At 41.7% G+C, this 23,506-nt stretch overlaps 1 protein-coding gene across 5 annotated transcripts; it reads right to left on the minus strand.

The window, feature by feature from the left end:
- Positions 1-404: 404 nt before the first annotated feature.
- On the minus strand, positions 405-18,515 carry APTX (aprataxin). 5 transcript variants are annotated; one of them, XM_033121979.1, is made up of 10 exons: positions 18,343-18,515; positions 16,837-17,059; positions 10,301-10,334; positions 10,023-10,159; positions 8,609-8,655; positions 8,287-8,373; positions 7,385-7,444; positions 6,358-6,584; positions 1,421-1,524; positions 405-680 (listed from the first exon to the last, which is right to left on the minus strand). In XM_033121979.1, exons 4-10 carry the CDS (start codon positions 10,153-10,155, stop codon positions 526-528), a joined length of 813 nt encoding a protein of 270 aa, XP_032977870.1. In that variant the 5' UTR covers positions 10,156-10,159; positions 10,301-10,334; positions 16,837-17,059; positions 18,343-18,515; the 3' UTR covers positions 405-525. The 5 variants fall into 5 exon arrangements, with proteins under 5 accessions (XP_032977870.1, XP_032977866.1, XP_032977867.1 ...); XM_033121975.1 differs by having other exon boundaries at positions 8,071-8,373; positions 18,343-18,502; XM_033121976.1 differs by lacking the exons at positions 8,287-8,373; positions 8,609-8,655 and adding an exon at positions 8,071-8,258 and having other exon boundaries at positions 18,343-18,508.
- Between the last annotated feature and the right edge of the window lie 4,991 nt (positions 18,516-23,506).

The following is a 23,506-nucleotide window of genomic DNA, read 5'->3' on the forward strand; positions in this document are numbered from 1 at the left end:
AGTCTCTCCATAAAGGAGGGAAAGAGAAAGAATATTACACAACAGATTAAGATCACAAAACAAGACCAATCTGTGCCTTCGGAATAAATAAGAGACTCCTCTGGCTGCTCTGATGAAAGGATATCACATGTCTCTGGGGAGGGAAGATAAATGTAAGGAACAGAAATATATAGCCTGCCCTCTACTTCCATATCCTGCATTGGGTTGGTTTGAACATGGCTTTGCTCTCATTAGTCAAACTTGACGTGGGTCCTGGAAATGGTGGATCAGGCCTGTCCCAGTAATTCTTACCAGAAAACACCTCCATGACAAATCCAAAGTCCTAATTCCTGAACCATTTCGAGTCACCCCACATTGTAGCCACTCAGGAATAGAATAAGTTTTGTTTAAAAAAACAAACGAAAAAAAACCTGCATGTTTTAATTCAAGAAATACATGAAAGTTCACAAGCAATGCAGAAGAGGTTCCCGGAGTTTGCTCTAAACAATCAGCCGTGCTTGCTGCAGAAGTTCAGGCTCCACAGAATCACTTTGGCCAGTGCTTCCTGAGATGCTCTTTCAGCTGAGGAATGGAAGGCAACAGCTGCTGGCACTCGTGACAACGGAGAGGCAGCTTCAAGAGCTCAGGCATCCCATCCCGGACAGTCACTCTGCCAGCATCTTGTACCATCTCAATCACAGCTGCAGACAAGGAAAAAAGTTCAGAGCCCAGCTACTCTGGAAAGCCAATATAAGATACCAAAAAGAAAAAGGAAATCTCTGACTCAAAATAAAAATATACCAGGTAGCCTAAAGCTAGTAAATTTGACTCACTGTTGGGATAATGGGCTTGATCAGATTCTAAACCTGAGCAACCTATTTTTGAGATGATCCCATTCCTCTGAGATACACTCTAAGTAATCCGTGTTACTGCGTCAAAGGTTCATCACAGTGCTTTACCTGGATCAATGGTAGCTGGCATTGTTAACATCCCAGCATACTGAAGTGCCACAGAACACACACCGGGGAACACTTCCTTCTACATACACAGCCTTCCCCTGTTAACTAGCCACTCGACTCGAGGCAGCCCCCACGCTTCTATCCAGCTGATGGCAGAAGAGACAAAGAACTATTCAGGGCTTTCACATCTATGAACCCCAATAATTCTCAGGACAATTTTTAAGTCCCCTCTTGTTATAATAAAACACCTTTTTGACCTTGAAATAGTTTTCTAGGTCCCCCTAGAAGGCTGCTCACAGCAAAGTGATAATCCTACTACAATCCAAATAATCCAGTTTCTTTTAATGAGGCTCTCTTTACAGGGAACACAAAGTTATACATGGGTTTTTGAGATCAGTTTATTATTTAGGGAAACAACTGAATCACGTATAAAAAGAGCTGAGAAAATGAAACACATATGAAAAGCAAAGAACACTCTTTACCTTGTGATTCTATGAAGTATTCTGTATTGAAAGAATTCCAATGCTTTTTGTTTTTAAGGCAAGGAGAATCAAAATCCTGGCTGATCACATGAAGGTGCACGTGGCTAGTTGAGAGGGGAAAACAACTGATGATTAAATCCATTAAAAAGTAAGGCTTAATCAAAATGACAAACAGTAAAAGCATGGGTATGTAAAATATTGACAGTGTTTCCACTTAATTCAGTTAATTCATTCACTTAAGAATATTTACTGCTCAGTAAGTACCTGGTAGGGCCAAGCACTATTCTAGCACTGGGAATTTAACAGTGAACAAAATGGAAAAGACCTCTGCCCTTATAGAAATTATATTCTAATGAGGGGAGACAAATAAAATATAACAAACAAACAAGGAAAAATCAAATAATTAACATTGCTAAGAAAAAAATACGGAAATGTGATGAGAGTGCCCAGGGGGTAGAGGTTGCTCTTTAACTAGTGAGGGTTTTCAGGGAAAGCCAAGTGCAAAGGCCCTGAGATGAGAAAGAGCTTAGTACAACTACTGAACAGAAAGAAGGTAATATGGGCAGAATGGTAGGAGCCAAGGAGCAGAGACTAGGTAGGAGGCAGATCACAAAGGGTCTTATAGGTCGGCAAGGGGTCTGCATTATATTCTGATTACCTTGGGGAGCCACTGAAGGATTATAAGCAGGGGAGTGCTATTATCTGATTAATACTTTTAAAAGAGGACTCTAGCTGCTACGTGGAAAAAGGACTGTAGAGAGGGTACGGATGGATACAGAGACCAGCAGGGGGGCTGCTGCAGCAGTACAGGCCAGAAATAATCACAGACTAGAGTTATAGCAGCTGAGATGACAAGAAGCAATCCAATTTTGAATATATTTTGGAATAGAACTGACACAACTTACTAATGGATTGGATATGGGTTTGGGGAAGTACCATCTACTGAGATGGAGAAGTTTAGGGGCAAAGCAGGTTTGGAGAAGAAAATCAAGAGTTGTCTTTTGGACTTGTTAAACCAAGTAGGATGCCTTTGTGTAACGCTTTGACTCTTACAATCAGTAATACTTCATATTCCCCCAGTAAATAATCAAAACCAACCAGTACATGTGAGAATCTAAAATGAAATATAAGCAGTTACAAATCTAACTGTATTACATGATAAAAGAACCATACTTGTGGCCAGTTAGCTCAGTTGGTTAGAGTGTGGTGCTGATAACACCAAGGTTGCTGGTTCGATCCCCACATGGGCCACTGTGCGCTGCACCCTCCTTAAAATGAAAAAGAACCATACTGAATAGGGTCAGGAAGAAAAAAACTAACCTAATTCACTTTGAAAACAGTATTTTTCAGTGGATACTGTAAGGATTAAAAAAAAACTGTATACAAACACTGTTCTAGTGAGTAAAAGTCTTTCTCACAAGGGTATGAGTCAGCAATTCTGTAGCTTTTCATATGTACACAGTTAACCCTTGAACAATGCAGGGTTTAGGGGTGCTGATCCCCCACACAGTCGAAAAATCTTATAACTTTTGACTCCGCAAAAACGTAACTACTAATAGTATACTGCTGACCAGAAGTCTTACTAATACCATACACAGTCGAATAACCCATATTTTGTATGTTATATGTATTAGATACTGTATTCTTACAATAAAGTAAGCTAGAGAAAAGAAAATGTCATTAAGAAAGTCATAAGTAAAATACATCTACAGTACTGTACGTATTTATTGAAAAATATCCACATATAAGTGGACCTGCACAGCTCAAACCCATGCTGTTCAAGGGTCAACCATGTCAGGATTGAACAAATAAGTAAATGTATTGAAGCTAACGAGAGCCAGATTTCTCACTGTTGGACAAAGAAGTTACAACAAAGGAAAGGGGGAGACAAAAATGAACCTTGTGGAGTTGGACTGGAATCAGAGGAATCAGTATGAACTCATGGTTTTCTATGTTCACATATAGATAAATAAATACAGAGGTGTGTGTTGGCAGCGTGCGTCAGGATTCATGCACTGATTTCCTATCTCTATCTGCTGAGAGGACTAAGGAGCAAAGACACCCTAGAATCAACATTACGGAAACCTAGTAACCAAGTCTTGGCTTATAAATATCATTCTCCAATAAAATGAACTAGGGCTCTTTGGAGAAGTGATTCATTCCAGGGCTAGAACAAGAAAAACATAAGATGAGCCTAGAACACCTTGTTCCAGAAAATAAAGAAGTGCTCAAAAAATGTTGGGGGCATGTCAAAGTGATACAGGAGCCAACCTAAAGGAGCTTCCAATGACCAAAGCTGGAACAATTTGAGCAACAAAATAAATAATGATAGATGGAATTAAAACCTATACAATAACATAAATATCTGTGAGTCCATCCTGAAAAATAACTGAATAAATACATAATAGGGAGAAGGGACAGCTCTTCCATAAAGAAGAATTCTAATTAATAAATTAGAAGGAATGAGGGAAACATAGAATCACCATTAGACAAATACCATAGTAGTAACTGTTGTAGGCAAGATCCACCAACAGAGAGGCTAAAATCACTGGGCAAAAGTTTGAGGAGAAACAGGACAGTAGCACAGTCTCAAAATAGTCAAGATATTCATCAATTACAAAGGAAACAATATTCAGTAACTCTGCGTGGAGAAATCTGGCAGATACTGCCGTAACAAAGTGATCAAGGTTAATTAAAATTGTGAGTAATAAACCATCTGACATCATGCACTCCTGATATGACACACTGAGGATTTATCACATCTGTGGCATTTCGGCACATCTGTGCAAGGCTCATAATACCAGCATCGGCCAGGGAGCTGTGTCCTACACAACTAGACTGAGAAACAATGGCTTGAACCACAGTGGGACGGGATGGGGTAGGGGAGAGGCGGAAGAAAGGGGGAAAACAAATATATATATTTTATTTTTTTTTAAGTGAGGTAATAACATACATCCACCCTGTGACCTAGCAATTCCACTTCTAGGTATTTACCCAAGAGCAAAAAAATGAATTATGTCTATGATAGACACAATACACATGAATCTCAAAATCATTATCCTGACCAAAAAAAGCCAGACAGAAAAAGGGTACACAGTGTATGATTCCATTTATAGGACGATTTAGAACAGACAAAACCAATCTATGATGAAAGAAATCATAGCAACACTTGGGGATTGAGGGGAAGATTAACTGGAAAAGAGCACAAGGGATAAGCATGATAGAAACGTCCTGTATCATGGACCTAGAGGGTATTATGCTGAGTGATATAAGTCAGACTTAGAAAGACAAATACCACATGATCTCACTTATAATTGGAATCTAAAGAACAGAATAAATGAACAAACAAAACAGAAATAGACTCATAGATACAGAGAACAAACTGATGGTTGCTAGATGGGAGGGTGGTTGGGGGGATGGGTGAGAAAGGTGAAGGGGTTAAGTACAAATTGGTAGTCACAAAATAGTCACAGGGATGTGAAATACAGTATGGAGAATAGAGTCAATAATGTTGTAAAAACTATGTACGACTCAGATGTGTATTAGACTTATTGGGGGTATCACTTAATAAATTATATAAATGCCTAACCACTGCACTGTACACCTGTCAACTATAATTTAAAAAAATATATATAGTCACAGGATGCAAAATACAGTATAGGGAATATAGTCGATAGTATCGTAATAGCTATCTATGATGTCAGATGGGTATTAGACTTGTTGGGGTTATCAATTTGTGAGGTGTGTGAATGTCTAATCATTATGTTGTTTTGTATACCTGAAACTAAAAAAAAAAAAAAAAAGGAAGAAAGAAATGTCCTATATCTTGATCAGAGTGATAGTTACATGGTATATACATTTGTTAAAAATGATCAAACAATAAGTCTTACTATGCATTTTATTCTACGTAAGTTATGCCTCAATTCAAAAGAAAGAGTACTGACAGGGCGGGAAAAAATGTGGCACAAAAATTTCATTGGGTTAAAGTAACCAGTAATCTAAGTCATAATTACCCATGTAACTAAAACGTGAAGGATGTTGGGTGCTTAAAAAAAATAACCAAAAGAAATTCTGATACATGCTGCAACATAGATGAACCTTGATGACATTATTCTAAGTGAAATAAACCAGTCACAAAAAGTTAGATAATGTATGATTCCACTTATATAAGCTACCCAGAATAGTCAAATTCTTAGAAAAAAAGTAGAATGGGAGGATGAGGGAATGGGAAGTAGTTTGAGAAGATGAAGAAAGTTCTAGAAATAGATGGTGATGATGGTTGCACAACAATGTACATATCTTAATGCCATTCAACTGCATATTTAAAAATGGTTAAAGTGATAAATTTTCCATTATATTTTATTAGCAAAATAAAAGCTCTGAAATCCAATTAGTCTGCTCACTTTGTTGCTTAGTTCTAAAAAAATGTGGAGCTCTGCCTTGCTTGCATTTTTTGAAAAGAATCAATCATTCCTTTCTGAATCCTTCTGAAAACAGGCTCCACATTTTTCTCTCATTTTATTTTAAATGTCAGATCTACTAAGCTGTCATGACAGAAGTAAGTGATGTTTGTCTCCTTCGGAGAAATGGTCCTTAATCATTTAGGAGTTATGGAGGCTTCTGAAAAATCACTGATCACAATTCTTCATCTGAGGGTAATAAAGCTGCTTCATCTAGTTCATAGGTTAGGCCCTCTGAGGTTTACATTTTAAGAGGAACAAAAAACCATATGTGATTGAATTACAAGCAGAAGTAGGAACTCAAGTCATATAAGCAAGTCAGGCAGAAGGGTAAAAGTTTCATCCCATCTGCCTTGGAAACAGCCCGCTCCATTGCCCTGGGCCTCAGGGCTGTCAGCACACTCAGCAGACCCAGGCCGAATCCATCTGCATACCGAGACACAAAAAGTATGCACCAGCCCTTCCCACAAGGCTTACCTCATGCTAGGAATGGCGTGGTAGCCCAATCGGAAGCGCAGTTTGCTGGACCCAGCAACATCAGCAATCACCTTCTCCCCTACAGTATGCATATGTTTCAGGAGCTCAAGGTGTTCCCTGGTCACAGCCTTCAGACTGGAAATGGAGGCCCATGGTAAGACCAGCCAGTGGTGACGAGCCTTGGGGTATTTATCCTTAATCACCACCACCTGCTCATCTTTGTAAACCTAGCAGAGGGGCACAGGATGAGGAAATGGAGATCTACAGTGCGTATTCTGTGTGCCACGTGCTGTATTCATTATCTCCCTTAACCCGCACCACAATCCAATGTTCTGCAAAAGGTTTTAGTATCCCAGTTTTGACAGAGACTCAGTTAAATTGATGCAGTCACATAGCTGCCAAGTGGGAAATCTAGGATTCCCACGCGGATCAAGTTGCCTCTAGTCTGTGTTTTCAATCACCACACTGCACAGAATACGCAGAGCATGCACAGCACAGAGTAGTTCCTAAGGATCTGATGATATATCCCGGCAGGCATCCATGCAAATGCTCCCCTCTCCCTTCTCTCCGCTACCTCAGCAGACTACGTGCACATGCGTTCCAAGAAGCCCTATCAGATCTGGCCCCTTGGCACCCCAGGACGTAATTTAAGAACTCAAAGACTCCTCCCAGGATGATGCCTGACTATTTACCCCAGGGCAGCCCAGTAACTACAGCCACAGTCCATTATCTGATGGTCCCTGGAAAGGGACCACAGTAAAGTTAACGCAACTTCCCTGAACAGCATTCAGAAGTTTAGGAGGAACAAAACAGAGGGGATATTCATTTGAAGAACTTAACTTCTCTCCAAAGAATTCCAGGTTCCTACTCACTGACAATGGGAAAAGATACTTCTTCTCACAAAATAGCCCAATAAAAGGAAATCTCATTAAGACTGATCTCCTATGATTTCATTTGTAGTTATGACCTCTGTGAAATAGTCATTTAAGACATGAAATATACTTCAATGCCAAAACTTTATTCTGACCTGCATTTTGGGGTCCTGCATAGAAATCTTCAAGCCTTGACTCCAGTGGCCCAATGATTCCTAAAACAAAAAAGGGCCATGTAAATTGCAAATGCCAATGGTTAAATTTGGCATAGTTAACACCGTATGTCAGCAAAGTCCAACCAAACTTGGAAATAAGGTTAGTTTTTAGGAATTAAACGATATCCCCTTTACCTCAGTCTTTTGCCACTATCACCATAAGCTATCCCCATTTTCTTCCTATATGCAGAGCTGCGTGTCTACAAGGACACTGGAAATGCCAGTGTGTAAACAGCATCTCCTTTTGCCCTTTCCCACTCCATCTAAGCCTGACTAGGTTTCTACTTTGACATCAGGATGTGAACCACACAATTTATGAAAAGTGTTCTAAGACTACCTTCAAGATATACAACTGACTGACCCATTTTAGCAGCTCAATGTTAAGTACACTGCCATTACTGCCCTACCTTCAAGTGGCTTACCTCAGAAATTCAAGAGAAAAGCTTATAAAGGGACATTTACCCAAGTGACTGGTAACACAAACAAGTGACTCTTTCATCATGGTTACTAACCCTTGTCTTGGTTAATAAATAACCCCTCTCGCATGTCTGGGTTCTACAAAACAATCAGGCAGTCATTATATCTCATTTAATCTCCGTATCATCTATCAAGCACACTACTCTCACCTTTCTGGTAGATGCAGCTGTCCCCTTACTTGGGGGCACAGAGCATTGGCTTGGGTCGCTTGCAGGTTCCAGTCCTGTACTGGGCTCAGCTTCCTGGGCAGCATCTCTCTCTATAGAGTCACTGCTGCCTGACCTCTTTCTCTTCCTGTGCTTTTCCAGGCCAGGACTCTTTGCCTCTTCCTCAAACTCTACAATATACGGATAAAGTTCATTCACCATGTGGAGAACCTGGCCAGGCTGCAGCTTCACCTCTTGGTCCTTCCCAATTATGACTGAGTCAATGCTGGTGGGATTGACCCCTACCTATGGAATAATCAGAAAACAATAATAATAATAGCAATAACACCATTACTAATACGGCCACCGCTAGTTAACCACTTACTATGTGCTAGGCATCATGCTTAATGTTCACTTATAGTACTCTGTCACTTCCACACATGACAGAGAAGCCTTATTGGCTGGCACAGACACTCTAAAGTCAACAGCGTAAGAAAATCATCAAGTATAAAATAGAAGTCCAAGTTACGAACAGACGTACCTGCTTTACCTTGACATATCCTTTGTTACACTCTGCTTTCAACTGTACTGAAAGAGATTGAAAAAAGTTAAATCCAAATGCCATGACGAACCAGGCACATGCTCTTATTCTCTACAGGACAATGAAGCCTCACTCTAGGAGGCAACTTGACAGGGGTTTCTTCAAAGGCCTGTGAGTAAAACTGTCCATTATGCAGGTGCTGGAGCTCCAAATCCTTCCATAAAATGTCCAAGTGGACACACTCCCTTCGCTACTGCTAACATCCCTATGAGGCAGCTTCACTAAAGCCCCACAAGCCTCCCTATTCCCTTGGCCCAGGGAGGGTGCCTCCCTAGACTTCCTTAGCTCACCCAGGATCACAGACTCTGCAGTCAGGAAAGGGGACCCACTTCTCTCACAAGGTCTTGGCTCAGGATTAAGTCAGGCTTACACTATTATATAAAACTATCAGAAGCCCTTAACAGAGAAAGAGGCAAATGATACATTCCTGGGAAACAGAAGTTCAGCTGGCCTTGGGTAGGAAGAATGGAGAGAATAGTCTAGAAAAAGAAATATTCATACAGAACAATCTGAGCATGTGTAGGAAGAAGTAACATGAAACATTTGTGTTTGGATAAGTGAACAAAATTTCTTGGGTGGGACAAGCAGTAAAGAAGAGACACCACAGCTGCTCTTCAGGGAAGACAGGCAGAGGAAAAGCTGACATACATGTCCCTACAGTTGCTGCTGTGACAAGAGGGACAGAGAGCGAGAAGTGTCTGCTGCTTATCTTGGGTCTAGCCGGCTCAAGAGTGGCTTTTTCCCCCCCATTTGGATTAACTCATGTGGGAAAACCCATAATCAATGCTGCCGACGCCAAGCCTTGGGAACCCCTGCTACAGGGAACACGCTACCGGTGGGAGGCCTGGTAGCAGTGAGCTACCTCTGGAAGTTTACAAGTAAGAAATGGGCTCCGTGGTAAGGCTTTTTCCCAAGGATTTTCATTCCCAGGGATGACATTTCAAGAGCTAGATGCCACAGACTTATACAGATGTCACCCTCTGTGTGAGGCAGTGTAAAGGATGGAACCATCCCATCACTTCTCAGACATGGTTTCAGCCTGGAGATCCCAGAATTCCACTGACTCACTGCCCAGTGAGGACCCTCCATGGGCACAGCAGGGTGCAGGACTCAGTTCCCTCATCCCATAGTAACAGGGTGGAACCTGCCTGTTCCCAAGACTGAATAACCACTTTCAGAGGGTGGAATCAGGAGTGAATGGGGCCCTGGTATTGGCTAAAAGAGCTCAGACTCTGAGTTTTGTTTATGGCAGACAAAAGGCTTTCCATCATTAGCACCAGGAAATGTGCACGTTTGGCTATCAAGATCCTAAGGAACCAAACATGGTACTCTCCACTCGCCTGTGATCAGTTACCTTGCTGTCGAGAACATTTCTTGTCAGTGATCTGGGTCTCCGGGCTGCGCCCAACCACAACTGTTTCCAAATGCGGTAGCTGGATTCGCTGGTGCCGGCTGTCCTGTCTCACCAACCAGCACACCCGCATCATGACTCTGGGAGACGAAACACAAGAGAATCGCGGGAATAACAAGCACGTGGCCTCCGGGGCGACACCCCAGCACCACCACACAGCCATTTACCAGCTGTTCACCTTGAGGCAAGTGACTTCACCTCCCTAGTCTCAATTTCCTCACCTGTGAAGTGGGATAATGACAGGACTCGAGTCAGCTGTAGGGATGAAATAAGATAACGTGAGTCAAGTATTCATCTCGGTACCTGAATCATGCTAAGCAATCAAATATGTGTTATGTTTATTGATGTACTCTACATGCTCGACATTAGGCTACACGCTGAAGATCAAAAAATAATTAACCACTGTCCCTATCCTTGAGGGGCCTGGAGTACAATGGGGCACACAGACTCATATACCAATTATTAAAATTAATGTGATAAACATTGTAAGTAGGAAGTGACCAAATACAGCATTAGCCCAGGGAAAGGAATGACTGACTGGTGAGGAATTATCAAAAAAGGCTTCATGAGTAATGGATATTTATGATGGGTTTTAAAGGACGAGAAGGAGTTTGCCTAGCAGAGAACTAAGGACATGACAACAGAAGATATTCTTCAGTCCACATGCATCTTTATGTGTATGAGAAGGCTTCCCTTCCTTACTTATCATAGCATTTTGATGATAGAACAACATAGTCTACTGCCATCTGCCAGAAGATTGTCATGATAAATGCACAAACCTACAGTTTCTAAAGTCTGAATGCAGCACCTTTGTGCAATACACAACCTGCAAACCAATAGTGGAGGTGCTGGTATTATTTGAAAAACAACCCTTATGACCCTGTAGAGTAACAGCAGAAGGGAAAGCGACAAGAAATTCTGCCTGAAAAAAGGCAGAACAAAGGGGATGGAGAGGAAGAAGAGCCGGAAGAAATCCTGAAGGCAGACTGAATTACTGACTGCGTTTGAGGAATGACAGAGGACTAAAGGGAGATATCAACCAGGATTTCTAATTCGGAAATACCCAAATGAGAAATACACGAGGAGACATAATTTGGGGATAAACACTAGGTGAAGAGATGATTACAGATTGAAACGCAATTAGATTAAGTTGCCTATGGAAGATCCAAGGGTCAGCTGGGATGTATGGGTATGAAGCTGAGGGAGAGCAATGGACTGAATGTATGTATTTGAGAGGCATCAGTATGTCATAGAAGCTGAGGCAAAGTAAGAGGATGGGATCATCAGGGAGGGAGAGCATGGGATTATGGGCAAGGACAGGACTAGATTCTTGGGGCCTCCCAAGACTCCCCGAGCTTATCAATACTCAGATCTCCAATACCCTCTCTTTCAGAAATGTTCCCTGCAGCAAGGCAACACCTATCAAGTCCTCTGCACAAGCTCTGAGTCCAAAGGGGAAAGAAAAGAAACCAGATTTTACAAATCAGTTTCATTACCATCTGCAAAAACAAGATAATACAAGACAGAGTGAGCATATGAGCACTCGGGGGGTGCAAAATCATAGAAATTGGGTCAGTCAGGAAAGTCTTCAGAAACCGCCCAGTTGAAAAGGACAAGAACACTGATAAGGAAGAAAAGGAGTGGGAGGAGATGTTCCATTTCTCATTTCTTTCTTCCTTTGGGGAGGGGGTTGACATTCCATTTTAAAACGCACAAGTGACAGCACAGATTTCAGCAATGACACGCCATGAGTGAGTGGTGGAAAGCCGGCTGACCCAGAGGAGCTGCCCCAAAGAGTAACAAAAAAAGGCAGAAGTGTTGAAAGAACACTAGGCTGAGATCTAACAATCAACAGGACACAACTAGAGTGGAAAAATCTGGAGTCACAAATTAGCCAGGAGTCTGTTAATATAATGTGGGCCAGAGTGAGGGCCAAAAGGCAGCTCAGCAGGTCTTTGTGAAGGAGCTGATGCCAGAGCATGAAGAGTCAGTTGTAAATCTAAAATCCTAAATCTGGAGCCTCAAAGGATGATGGTGCTACAGGCAGGTCACACTTTTACATGCTACGTGTTCAGAGGGACATCTGTTTGCCCTTGCTGGAAACTGATGAATGAGCAGGTAATAGACTGAGAAGTATGTCTTCATTAGGCACTGGGAAATAAGTTACTTGATGACGGACTAGTCACCGTAATAATAAAAGAAGCCTGGAGAGAGCAGCTTGAGAGCAGGAACAGGAAGAAATCCCATGAGCCGCTGAGTATGGCTGGGTGTCCACAGGACAACAGGAACTACCCTCCTGCCCTACACAGACACATACTCACGTGCTTCCTTCCTGCCAAAGCTCTGAAGTTATGATGCTCCTATTCACTTCTCCTTAAGAAGCTGAAACACTGACAGCACAATGCTTATGCCACTAACCTTAAGCAATATCTTGGCCCATTTTAGCCCCCAGTTCCAACTTCTAGGAATGAAGCATTTTAGAATACGGGGAGCACATAAGGATGGGCGTTCCTGAATCTTCAATATAGTCCATCCAGTAAAACTCCATAAACTGCAAGCTCTGTGGCAGCAGAAATTAAGTTTCTTTTTGCTTACCAATATATCCCCAGCACTTAATACAATACTTGGCATACAGCAAAAATACAATAAATATTTACAAGTGAAGGATCAGATGATAATCCTATCCAGGTTCTCTCCCCTTCCTTCTCTTTCCCCTTCTCTGACACCCTTTCTTATGTGGGGTGCTTTGCTCCTCACTTTGGGCAATCCCATCCTCTATGTGGATGAATCCTAACTCTGTTTTTCAGCTCCATACTTTCCATTGCAGAGTTATGGGGATTGGTCAGAAAGAAATTCTGATTATTTCTTTAAGGAACCCAAGTTATCTGATAGGCCACACAAGGCCAGCAATCTGATAACCTGGAACAGTGCCGTCCAGCAGAATTTTCTGCAATTATGGAAGTGTTCTAAATCTGCACTGTCCACTAATGTAGCCACCGTGTGACAATTAAGATTCTGAAATGTAGCTAGTGCAACAGAGGAATTCAATGTCTTAGATTCCTTAAACTTAAATAGCTAGTTAAATGTGGCTGATGGCTACCATAATGTCCAACACAGCCCTGGACACTTGCCCAGCCCTGATCAATCCCAATACTTCAAGCTTAAAGACCCTCATACTGTAACCCCACAGAGATTACTTATTTCACCTCCCACTTCTTTTCATAGAACTAGACCCACTTACGCATCCCTCTCTTTCCTCCCTTCCTCCAGACTCTCACACATGCAAGGATATATGTACATCCTTCAGGTACAATGTACTGAATCATGACTCCGAAATAAGTAATTCCTAATACGACCTCCTGCTATTGGTTTTACTCTTTCCTCCCTCCCAGAAACCCAAATCCTTCACAACTTCCAAGTCTTACCTCCTCCCTGAGATCTTCACTGAGCTACCTTCTCTACATCTTGTTACTAGATATGGTCAATTTTCCTTCACAGTTCTCTAAAAATTAAATGTGGATGTAATTTTACTTTCCAGATAAAATTTCCTTGTAAACAGACTGCATCACTACTCAGGAAACTCAGAGGAAGGGTCTCCGGACATCACTGCCCTGGGTCAGGCCTGGTCTTATACTTCTGTGTCCCCTGGTGTTCAACATCCCTTTTTCAAGTTTATACTATACGCTAGGCACTTGCTAAATATAGCATCTCATTTAATCTTCACAACAACTCTCATTCTAAAGAAGAGACATTTAAGGCTTAGAGGAGATAAGTAACATGTTTAACTCACACAGGTAACGTGTGCCAGAGCTAGAATTTGAATTAATTCCAAAGAATGTTCTTAATCACTGCACCATATACCTTTTGTCTTCACTCATTTGATCAATCAAAATTACTACATGCCCACTATGTGCCTTGTGCCATTCTAGTGCTGGGAATAGAGAGATACTACGTATCATTTGTATTGTTTGATGCAGGTATAATACATCATACCTGCCTTCAAAAGGCTCTGTCTTGTGGAAGGGAGACACACAAAGACAATTATAACAAATGTGGCATGACTGGTTTGTGCAAAGGGTATTATGGGAGCACAAAAGTGGAGTACCAGACCCAGACTTGGAGAAAGGAGGTGTCAAGAAAGATTTCCTATAAGAGGTGGTCCTACAATGAGTCCTACATACAAACCAGGTTAATTAGGTGAAAGGAGGCAGCCTACTTAGTTGAGGAACAGGAGGAAGAGAAAGGAATCAGTGAAGATTCAAGTCAAAGAGAACAGCAAGGGCAAGTGCACAAAGAAACAGCACAGTGCATGTGAAAAAGCAGTTCGGTGTTGCTGCAACCTAAAGTGTGAGGCAGAAAACAGGCTGGAGATGCAAGCAGGTCCAGATGAAGCAGAGCCCTGGGTGACTGGCTGAGAAGCTCAAATTTTAGAAGTTCCAATGGATTTTCCAATTCAGTAAATAATAAATATTTGCTGAATGAGAGAAAAGATCAGATGATGGACAGCTCCTTAAAGATTATTAAGCAGGACTCTGACACAGATTTGTTTTCAAAGATCATTTGGAAGAGGAGGTAGGTAGTATGGAGAACAGATACGTGGGGAACTACAGGACTAGAGGCAAGGAAACCAGTTAGAAGGTCATCACATTTCAAGTGAGAGATGATGAAACCTAAAGTACGACAATAATAGGGGCAAAGAAGAGAGCACAAGTTTGAGAAATATTTAGGGGGTAAAATCATGAGGACTTAGTGATGGATGTGATAAAAATAAGTTCAGGGAAGATGCTGAGTTCCATTTGGGACCCCTGAATTTGAACTGCCTGTGGGACTTGCAGAGTTGTCCAGCAGGGTAGTCTGAGGTGAGGGTGAAACTCAGAAAAGAGTTCTAAGCTGACAACTTCTATTTGGGAGCACGTAGGAAGTTAAAACCAAGTTCAGTTGATGTGCTCCCTCAGGCAGTGTGTACAAAATGAAAAGACCATGGCCCAAAGTCACAAGACTTGGGAACACCCAATATTTTAGGAGAGGAGAAAAAAAGACTACCCACAGGAGAAAGGACTAGGGAGCGAGACCCATGGAGAAACAGCTAGAATATTAGCTCTGTAAGGCAAGGCACTGTGTCTTGTTTATCTGTGTGTCACAATAAATGTTCACTGAATAAATCAGCTGAGTGTATTATCCTGGAAAGCAAAGGAGAAGAGAGTGAGAGGTATCATCAAGTTTCAAAAGCAGCAAAGGGATCCAGTAATGATCTTTTTTTTAAATGTCCATCTGGTTTGATAATCAATCATTGATGACCTTAGGGTAAAATTTCAGGGGAATGATAGGTCTGAAAGCTAGACTGCAGAAGGGAATGGGAGGTGAGGAAACGGAAACAGAACTTAGAGTACTCTAAAACAGTTTGGATAAGAAGGGGAAATAGTTAGTGGATGACAGCTAAAGAAAGATAGATCACCAAGAACTTTTCCTTTCTTTCTGGCTTGGGGGTTGGGAGTGGGGGTGAGGGATGGCCAGGGATCTGAGAAACGTGACCTTGTTTATACGTGACTGGGATATAGACATGGGCAGAAAAGACAGATGAAAACAAGCTCTCATAGGTAATAGTATAAAAGAAAGGTCAGAAGCAAAGATAAAGGGATTTGCTTTGACCAGAGGATACAGCTCATCCTGAGGCTTAAGGTAAAGATGGGTGTAAATCTACACAACTTTGTAAGAGGGAAAACAGAGGCAGAAATTTGAGAGAAAGCACATCTGATGACCTCAATTTTCTCCATAAAATAATAGACAACAACGCAGTGAGGTATGTGGGAGCTTAATAAACAGTTGAATAAAATCAATGTAGAATAGTGGATAACATCCAGGCCTGTGAAGTCCAACTGCTTGAGTTCAAATGGTGGCTCCACTACCTACTCACTGTGTGACTTGTAGCAGGTTAATCTAGGCCTTTACTTCTTTAGCTGTAAAACAACATTAATTGTTCTACACTACAAAGGCTAAATGAGGAAGTAGGTGAACCTCAGCGTCTGGCAAAAAGTAAGCATTCAACACTATTTATCACTCTTATTAACAGTGAAGGCAGGATGAAAGAGTTAAAGACTCGTTAAAGTTACCTGACAGCACAGGCTATGCAACTAAGATGAAAAAGCACAAATCCATATTGTCTCCCCATAGGAACAGTCCTGTTCCACGTGTTCCAACGATCCCCAATATGTCAAATTCCCAAAGAGCTCCAAACCTGGACCACATTAATTGCAAATAGAAATTCAATCCCTGCTTTGTTGAACCGCTATCACTGGTCTGCATGGGGAAAGGCTTGCTTCTTCTGGCGTCCTGTAAGACCTGTTGAGGACCTATAGGAGTGAAGGGCCCTCAAGTTCCTTTCAGGGAGTGTTTCTGAAGGAAACAATGTCCATCCTGACAAGGTGAGCCGCCTCCAAGGGTGGGACAGGGCCCACTCTCTAATCTTTTCTCTGCTTGTTGCGACCAAGTCAGGGGCAGGTGTCGGGGGCACAACTGAACGAACGCGAAGTGGGGCGAAGACCAACTGAGTGCCACCGAAAAAGAGCCCAAGGAAGCAGGGGGAAAGTGGGAAGCCCAGAGCCCAGGAGCCCGAGGATGCAGCAACGGCTGCCGGGAAAGAAGCCTTGAGAGCGTTATTCAAGGCACATCACTCAAGGGCAGTAGCGGGCCGGCCTAAAGCCCACACCCACGGCTTTCCTCCCGGCCAGCAGAGGAGGTACGCCTCCAACTGCCTTACCTCCAGACAGCGGAGATCGACAAATTCATGTTACCCCTCGGTGCTGCACCGCTTCCGGCGCTGTAGGATGACGTCATGAGACAGGCTGGAGAGGAACCAGGGGCGTGACCAGTGTCTGTCCGATGATTGGCTGAGAGGGTCTCGCCCAATGCCCGGATCAGGAAGCACCAGCAGCAATTGGTCTCAACGGGGCGTGGTCCAAGTGTGGTTCCTGGTAGTTATCCTGGAGGGGAGGTGTTGCCTTAGCATCTCTCTACCCTAGAGCCGTCCCAGTGTCACCGCCTCAGTCTCCGACTAAGGAGAGACCTCAGGCAGCTATCCCCTCTGTGGCTGTTTCTAGACAGTAGTGCAGCATCTTGACATTCCCTTCGTAAGGAGAAGCTCACTACTGTGTTTCCCGGAAAATAAAACTGGGTCTTATATTAAGTTTTGCTTCAAAAGACGCATTAGGGCTTATGTTCAGGAGATGTCATCCTGAAAAATCATGCTAGGGCTCATTTTCCAGTTAGATCTTATTTTCGGGGGAACGGTGCCTTTAAAACCATGTTTTCCACGGTAGATAGTACCTGCTTGTAGCATTGTTTTCCTGCCTTTTTCAAAACGACAATCTGCTTTCTTCCCTTTCTGGGGAGAAAAGACTGGAGGGGCTAACTGCGAGGAAAACAATTTTTTTTTTTTTAATTCTACCAAATGAACTAGCTGAGGCAGTCAGGGAAGACAGAAACAAGATGCTGGGATGAGATGTGTTTACCGATTTTTATAGTAATTCCAGGATGTTTCCTAAGAGTCATGCATTGCAATTATTCAAAGGCATTTTGGCAGATGGAAAAATTCCTATCTCATGGGTGGAGGCATAGTTTATGATTTTTCTCAAACTCGACAGAAACTGAGTCTTAAGGAGTCACATTTCTTGGTCAAGATAGAATATTGTTTCCTTCCATAGAAAAGCAGAGACTTAACGGTATGACAGAGATACCAGAGCTATCAAAACAGGGTGGGAGGATCTTCCAGGAAACAAGAGAGACTTGCCCTTGTTAGCAGAGAAGATGCAGATTGATATTTTGTTCACACCAGGAAGTGGGGAAGCACAAGAAGCATCTCAGCAGCCACACACTCATGGTAGTGCAATGTGGTTCATACTGCTTGAGGGGGAAAGAGGTGACTGGGGACTTGACAAGTTTTGTTGTTCCTTCACATTAAGTTTCTTTTAGCCTCTGCTTCTACCTGACCTGCCTTTGTGTGTCTTGCATTCAAAACCGGATTGGATTATTCTAATTGGATTATTTGCCATATATTGTGCAAAATTGGGCAGAGTTTCCACGCCCAGCCTATTAGGTCTAGCCCTTTGTCTACAGCATATTAGTGGCCAGAGGAGAAGGGACACATGATACAATGCATGACTAAGGGCATGCATGGCAGGCACTTAAGACTTTCACGGACTCCAGAACCAAAGATTTATTATAAACAGATACATAGAAATTGACAGAAAATAGTCTGCAGTTTTACCTGATGTAGCAACCTTCAAAGTGCAATCCTTGGATCTGTGGCAGCAGCTTCATGACACCTGGGAACTTCTTAGAAATGCAAATTCTCGGGCCTCACCCCAGGCTTACTGGTTCAGAAACTCTGGGGTTGGTGCCCAGCAATCTGTTTGAAGCCCACCGGGTTATGCTGGCGCGTGCTCAAGTTTGAGATTCTCTGATGGAAGACAAAGGCTTCAAACTGTACATCATCATAAATGTGTTCTGTTAGCCTGCTCAGGGCCTTTTTGTGTGTGTTTTTCAAATTAAAATTTGTTTTTAATTATGGCAAAATACACATAACATAAAACTTACTATCAACTATTTTTAAGTCCTGTATACAGTTCGGTAGGTAAGTATATTCATACTGTAGTGAAATCTATTTCCTGAACTTTTTAATCTTGCAAAACCAAAACTCTATATTAAACAACTCCCCATTTACCCTTCCTCCAACCCCTAGCAGCCATCGTTCTACTTTCTGTTTCCATAACTTTGACCACTCTAGATATCTCACGTAAGTGAAATCATGCAGTAGTTTCCCTTTTGTGACTGGCTTATTTTACTTAGTATGATGTCCTCAAGTTTCATTCACTTGTAACATGTCAAAACTTCCTTCTTAAGGCTAAATAACACTCCACTGCAGGAATACACCACACTTTATTCATCTGTCAAGGGACGTTTAAATTGCTTTCACCTTTTGGCTATTAGGAATAATGTTGCTATGAACATGGTTGTACAAATATCTCGAGATTCTGCCTTCAATTATTTTGAATATGTACTCAAAAGTGGGATTGCTGGGTCATAATTCTATTTTTAATATTTTAAGAAACTACCTACTGTTTTCCATAGCAGCTACACTGTTTTGCATTCCCACCAACAGGGCGCAAAAGTTCCAATTTATCCACATCCTCGACAACACTTGTTATTTTCTGGTTTGGGGTATTTTTCTTATTAGCAGTCAGCTTAACGGGTGTGAGATGACAGCTCGTTATGACTTTGATTTGCACTTCTCCAATGGTCAGTGATGAGCATCTTTTCATATGTTTGTGGCCATTTGTGTATCTTCCTTGGAAAAATGTCTATTCTAATCCTTCGCCCATTTTTTAATTGGGTTATTTTGTGTTGTTGCATTGTAGTTCTTTTTATACTATGGATATTAACCTCTTATCCGATATATGATTTGCAAATATCTTTCCCATTTTGTAAGTTGCCTTCTGACTCTGTAGATTGGGACCTTGGATGCACATAAGTTTTTAATTTTGATGTAGTCCAACTTACCTACTTTTGCTGCCTGTGCTTTTGGTATCATCATATCTAAGAAATCAGTGGAAGCTTTTCCCCGATATTGCATAGTTTTAGGTCTTACATTTAGGTCTTCGATCCATTTTGAGTTCATTTTTCACACGGTGTAAGGTAAGGGTCAAACTTTGTCCTTTTGCATGTGAATATCCAGTTTTCCCAACACCACTTGTTGAAAGCACTGTCCTTTCCCCATTGAATGGTCTTGGAATCTTTGTTGAAAATCATTTGACCATACATGCAAGGGTTTATTTCAGGGATCTCTATTCTATTCTATTGGTCTGCATGTCTGTCTTTATTGACAGTACTACCCTGTTTTGATTACTGTAGCTTTGTAATAACTTTTGAAATCAGGAGGTGTGAGACCTCCAACTTCTTTCTTTTTCAAGATTGTTTTGGCTATTCTGCTCGGGGGGGGTTAATTTTTTACCCCCAACAATTAGAAATTAAAAGATTTTGCATGGAAATCAGGATTCTTGGTCTTTTGGGGAGGGGGGATCAATAAATCCAGCAAATTCTGGTAACAAATAGCTGGAACTGTGAGTGGCTGCCATGTGCTCTCCAGTTTGCCACTGTAACTGTCCACGCATTTATATATACCTGTCTGGCCTCCTTTCTTTGAGAAAGGCCCTTCTTTCTTTGCTACTTTGAGAATTCTGGTCCAAGGGAAAGGCAGTTGGAGCCAGACAATCAACCTGAGGAAGAATGCTGTGGTCTAGTCCAGAGATTTGCTCAGAAGGAAAAGTATCGAGTTCTGGGAGATAGTATAGCTAGGAAATTTCATTTCATTTTTTTGGGGTGGGGGGAGGGCGATTGGTGGGAGGAGGATAGGGCAGGAGGGAGGTGGGTAGGGTATCGGGAAAGACCTATCTGAAGAAAGCAAAATAATCAGATTCCAGAAAGATGAAAAGGAAACAAAGTGAAGACTTGCTAGAAGAATATTCTGAGTCTATGATTTAGGCTGAGGAAAGAGCATGTACAAAAGCCCTACATCGGGACCTTTACCATATTCTTTCAAATGTAACAGAAGTTCAGTGGAGCTGAAGAGTAGATAGTGAAAGGAAAATGGTGAGATCTGAGCATTTAGGAACTGTATGTGAGTTCATCCTATATTCAAAGAAAAACCCCTGAAGAGTTAGCCAGGAAATAACATTATTCGATTTTTATTTTATGAAGGTAACTGTGGCTGCTGTGAGAAAGAATGGATTGTGGGAAGGGCAAAAACAGAAAAGTTAAGAGCAGTTAGGAGTTTACTGAGGTAATGCAAAGGCTGTTGGCAGCCAAGATAAGAGGAGAGAGGTGGTCTGATTCAAGAGACATTTTGGAGGCAGCATCAAGATATAATCTTCTCTGTAGGAAGACCTAGGTCAGATGCCACATGATAAAAGTTACTTAGTGGGAATGGGAATTTATAGCTCGCTTAGCTAGTGAGCTATAAATTTAGCTGCATGTTTCATATATATGAAAACTTCTCACTGCAAACACCTGCAACTCTACTTGTAAGCTTCCTCTGGCCCCAAGAGCCTTCTCTGGCTGCAGACAGCCCAGAGTGAGGTGCTTCAGGCCCCTGGGAACAGTAGTGAAGTGATATAAAGAAGTGATGGGTAAATTTGTTTCCTCGCTCCTGGGGTGAAACAACTTTGAAGCAGGTACTAACTGTCTCCCAGAGGCTGTCCAGCAAGACTAAGCCCCAGGCGCCCCCAGTAGTCACCTGCACACTGGCTTCCTTCCCATCCCTGTCTCACTTCTCCACTTCCCGAGTGGCACTTCTTGGGATCATCTCCTACACAAATGATTTGTATTCAAATCCTTGCCTCAGTGTCTGCTTCTGGGGGAATCCAACCAAACACTCCTCCTGATTATTTTCTCATGATACCATTTTATTTCTCTTTTTAGATAACTTAATAACTCCTACGGCTTCCCAACTTCTTAATGCCAGGACACAAAGGTGAAATCATATTTGCTGAGCACACTGGGGTAAACTTAAGGGCTATAAGGAGCTTGGTGAAAAAAATCGTCTTTACATTTTCTTTAGAATTATATGATAAGAAAAATAAAAAATAGAGTATTTGGAAAAATAATATTAAACATTCAAATAAAATATGCTTAAATTTTTCATAAGAAACTTGAGCATGTTTCTGTGAATATTATCTTTTTGACATTAGGTTTCATGATGAAATAAATATGTAATTACTGATTAAAATTTTTTAATGATAATCTTTTCAAATTCTTGGTAGTTACACCTATAATTGGCACACCAGTAAAGAAGTTCTCTTCTATACGTCATAGTGTAAACATGCTAATGTATCCATTAACTATACCCTACGATTTACTTTAAAATCTTCCACCTATAATTTACACTTTATTGTTTTCAACTCCTTCTTTTAGGACTGGTTAACTTCTCCTACTAGGTGTTGATTACATAGCTTAACTCTCTCAAGGGGATAGTCACTGTAATCCCAACTACTGACATTCATATGATTGATGGTTCACGTTAGAGCTTTTATTTCAATTCAGCACTTCGTATTGTGTAAATCATGGAAGTTGTGGTAGTCTCTCCTGAAATTTTTTTTTTTTTTTAATTGGAGAACAGTGTGTTTTTTCCAGGACCCATCAGCTCCAAGTCAAGTTGTTGTCCTTCAATCTAGTTGTGGAGGTCACAGCTCAGCTCCAAGTCCAATCACCGTTTTCAATCTAGTTGTGGGGGGGGGGGGGCACAGCCCACCATCCCATGTGGGAATCGAACCAATAACGTTGTTGTTGAGAGCTCATGCTCTAACCATTGAACCATCCGGCTGCCCTAAAATTTCTTATAAACATAATAAAAAGAAGTCACAGGAAACCCTTCTACCTTATCCTGCCTTACCTCCTACAGTCTCTTCATTCCCAGCTTTGTATCAACTGAACTTCTTACCCTTCAACCCCCTCCTCCCCAATACTGTAGAGCAATAAATGAGCTATCCCTGCTAAGCCCTGGCCCAACTGCAATACTCTATTGCATTCCTTGACGTTCATGCTATTTCCTCTAGAATCTTCTTATTTTCTCCCGTATTCACTCTTATCCCTTCCAATCCATTCACACTACAACTAGAGAAAATATTTCAAAACACAAATATGACCATGTAATTCCCCTGATTAACCTCGGTACTATTCCCAAACTCCAGGCCCTGAACCTCACAGTTACAGATATTCCTAGTTAATGTAACTCCCAGAACAGGAGGGCCTGGGCTCTTGGCACTGTCAGCTCTTCCCACTAATCTGGTACGAGGAACATGGCTATAGGAGTCCACATGGATACTTGCATCCCATATTCTCCAGTGTCTTGGCCTCGAGCCAATGAACTCAGAGAAGCTCTAACTCTCCATTGGCTAGTACATTTATTCATTTGTTCAACAAGTATTTTTGAGCATTTTCTACATGTCAAGCATTGTTTTAGGCGCTGGGGCTACCACAGTGAACAAAACAAAGCTCCTGCTCTCAAGGAGCTTACAATCTAGTGGGGAGAGGCAGACTATAAACAAAGAAATATGCGGTTATGTGGGGATAAATGCTATAAAGAAAAAGCAGGATAGAAAGTGATAAGGATATTTTGTGTGTTATGGAAGGCCTTTTTTGAGCACAGACCTAAAGGAAGAATGAAGTCATGTGGATATCTAGGTGAGATGGGAAACCATCAAATAATTTTAATCAAAGGAGTGACTTTTTCTTTTTGAACCCTGCTGACCATCCCAAAGTGACATATTTCCAAAAGGATCATTCTAATTATTTTATGGCACCAGGGTCTCAAAGAGAGGGAATGGTTTACAACTCTGCAATTTCTTCAAACCTGATGTCTATATCTATCCATTCAA

This window comes from Rhinolophus ferrumequinum, chromosome 12 (assembly GCF_004115265.2).
Source record: "Rhinolophus ferrumequinum isolate MPI-CBG mRhiFer1 chromosome 12, mRhiFer1_v1.p, whole genome shotgun sequence".
NCBI lineage: Eukaryota > Metazoa > Chordata > Mammalia > Chiroptera > Rhinolophidae > Rhinolophus > Rhinolophus ferrumequinum.

Excerpts from the sequence above, each read along its gene's own strand:
- APTX (XM_033121975.1), bottom strand. The coding sequence starts at position 10,155 with ATGATGCGGGTGTGCTGGTTGGTGAGACAGGACAGCCGGCACCAGCGA. Across the intron at positions 8,656-10,022 it reads GAAATGTTCTCGACAGCAAG|TACAGTTGAAAGCAGAGTGT; the intron begins GTAACTGATCAC and ends AATCTCTTTCAG. Across the intron at positions 681-1,420 it reads ATACTTCATAGAATCACAAG|CTGTGATTGAGATGGTACAA; the intron begins GTAAAGAGTGTT and ends CCTTGTCTGCAG.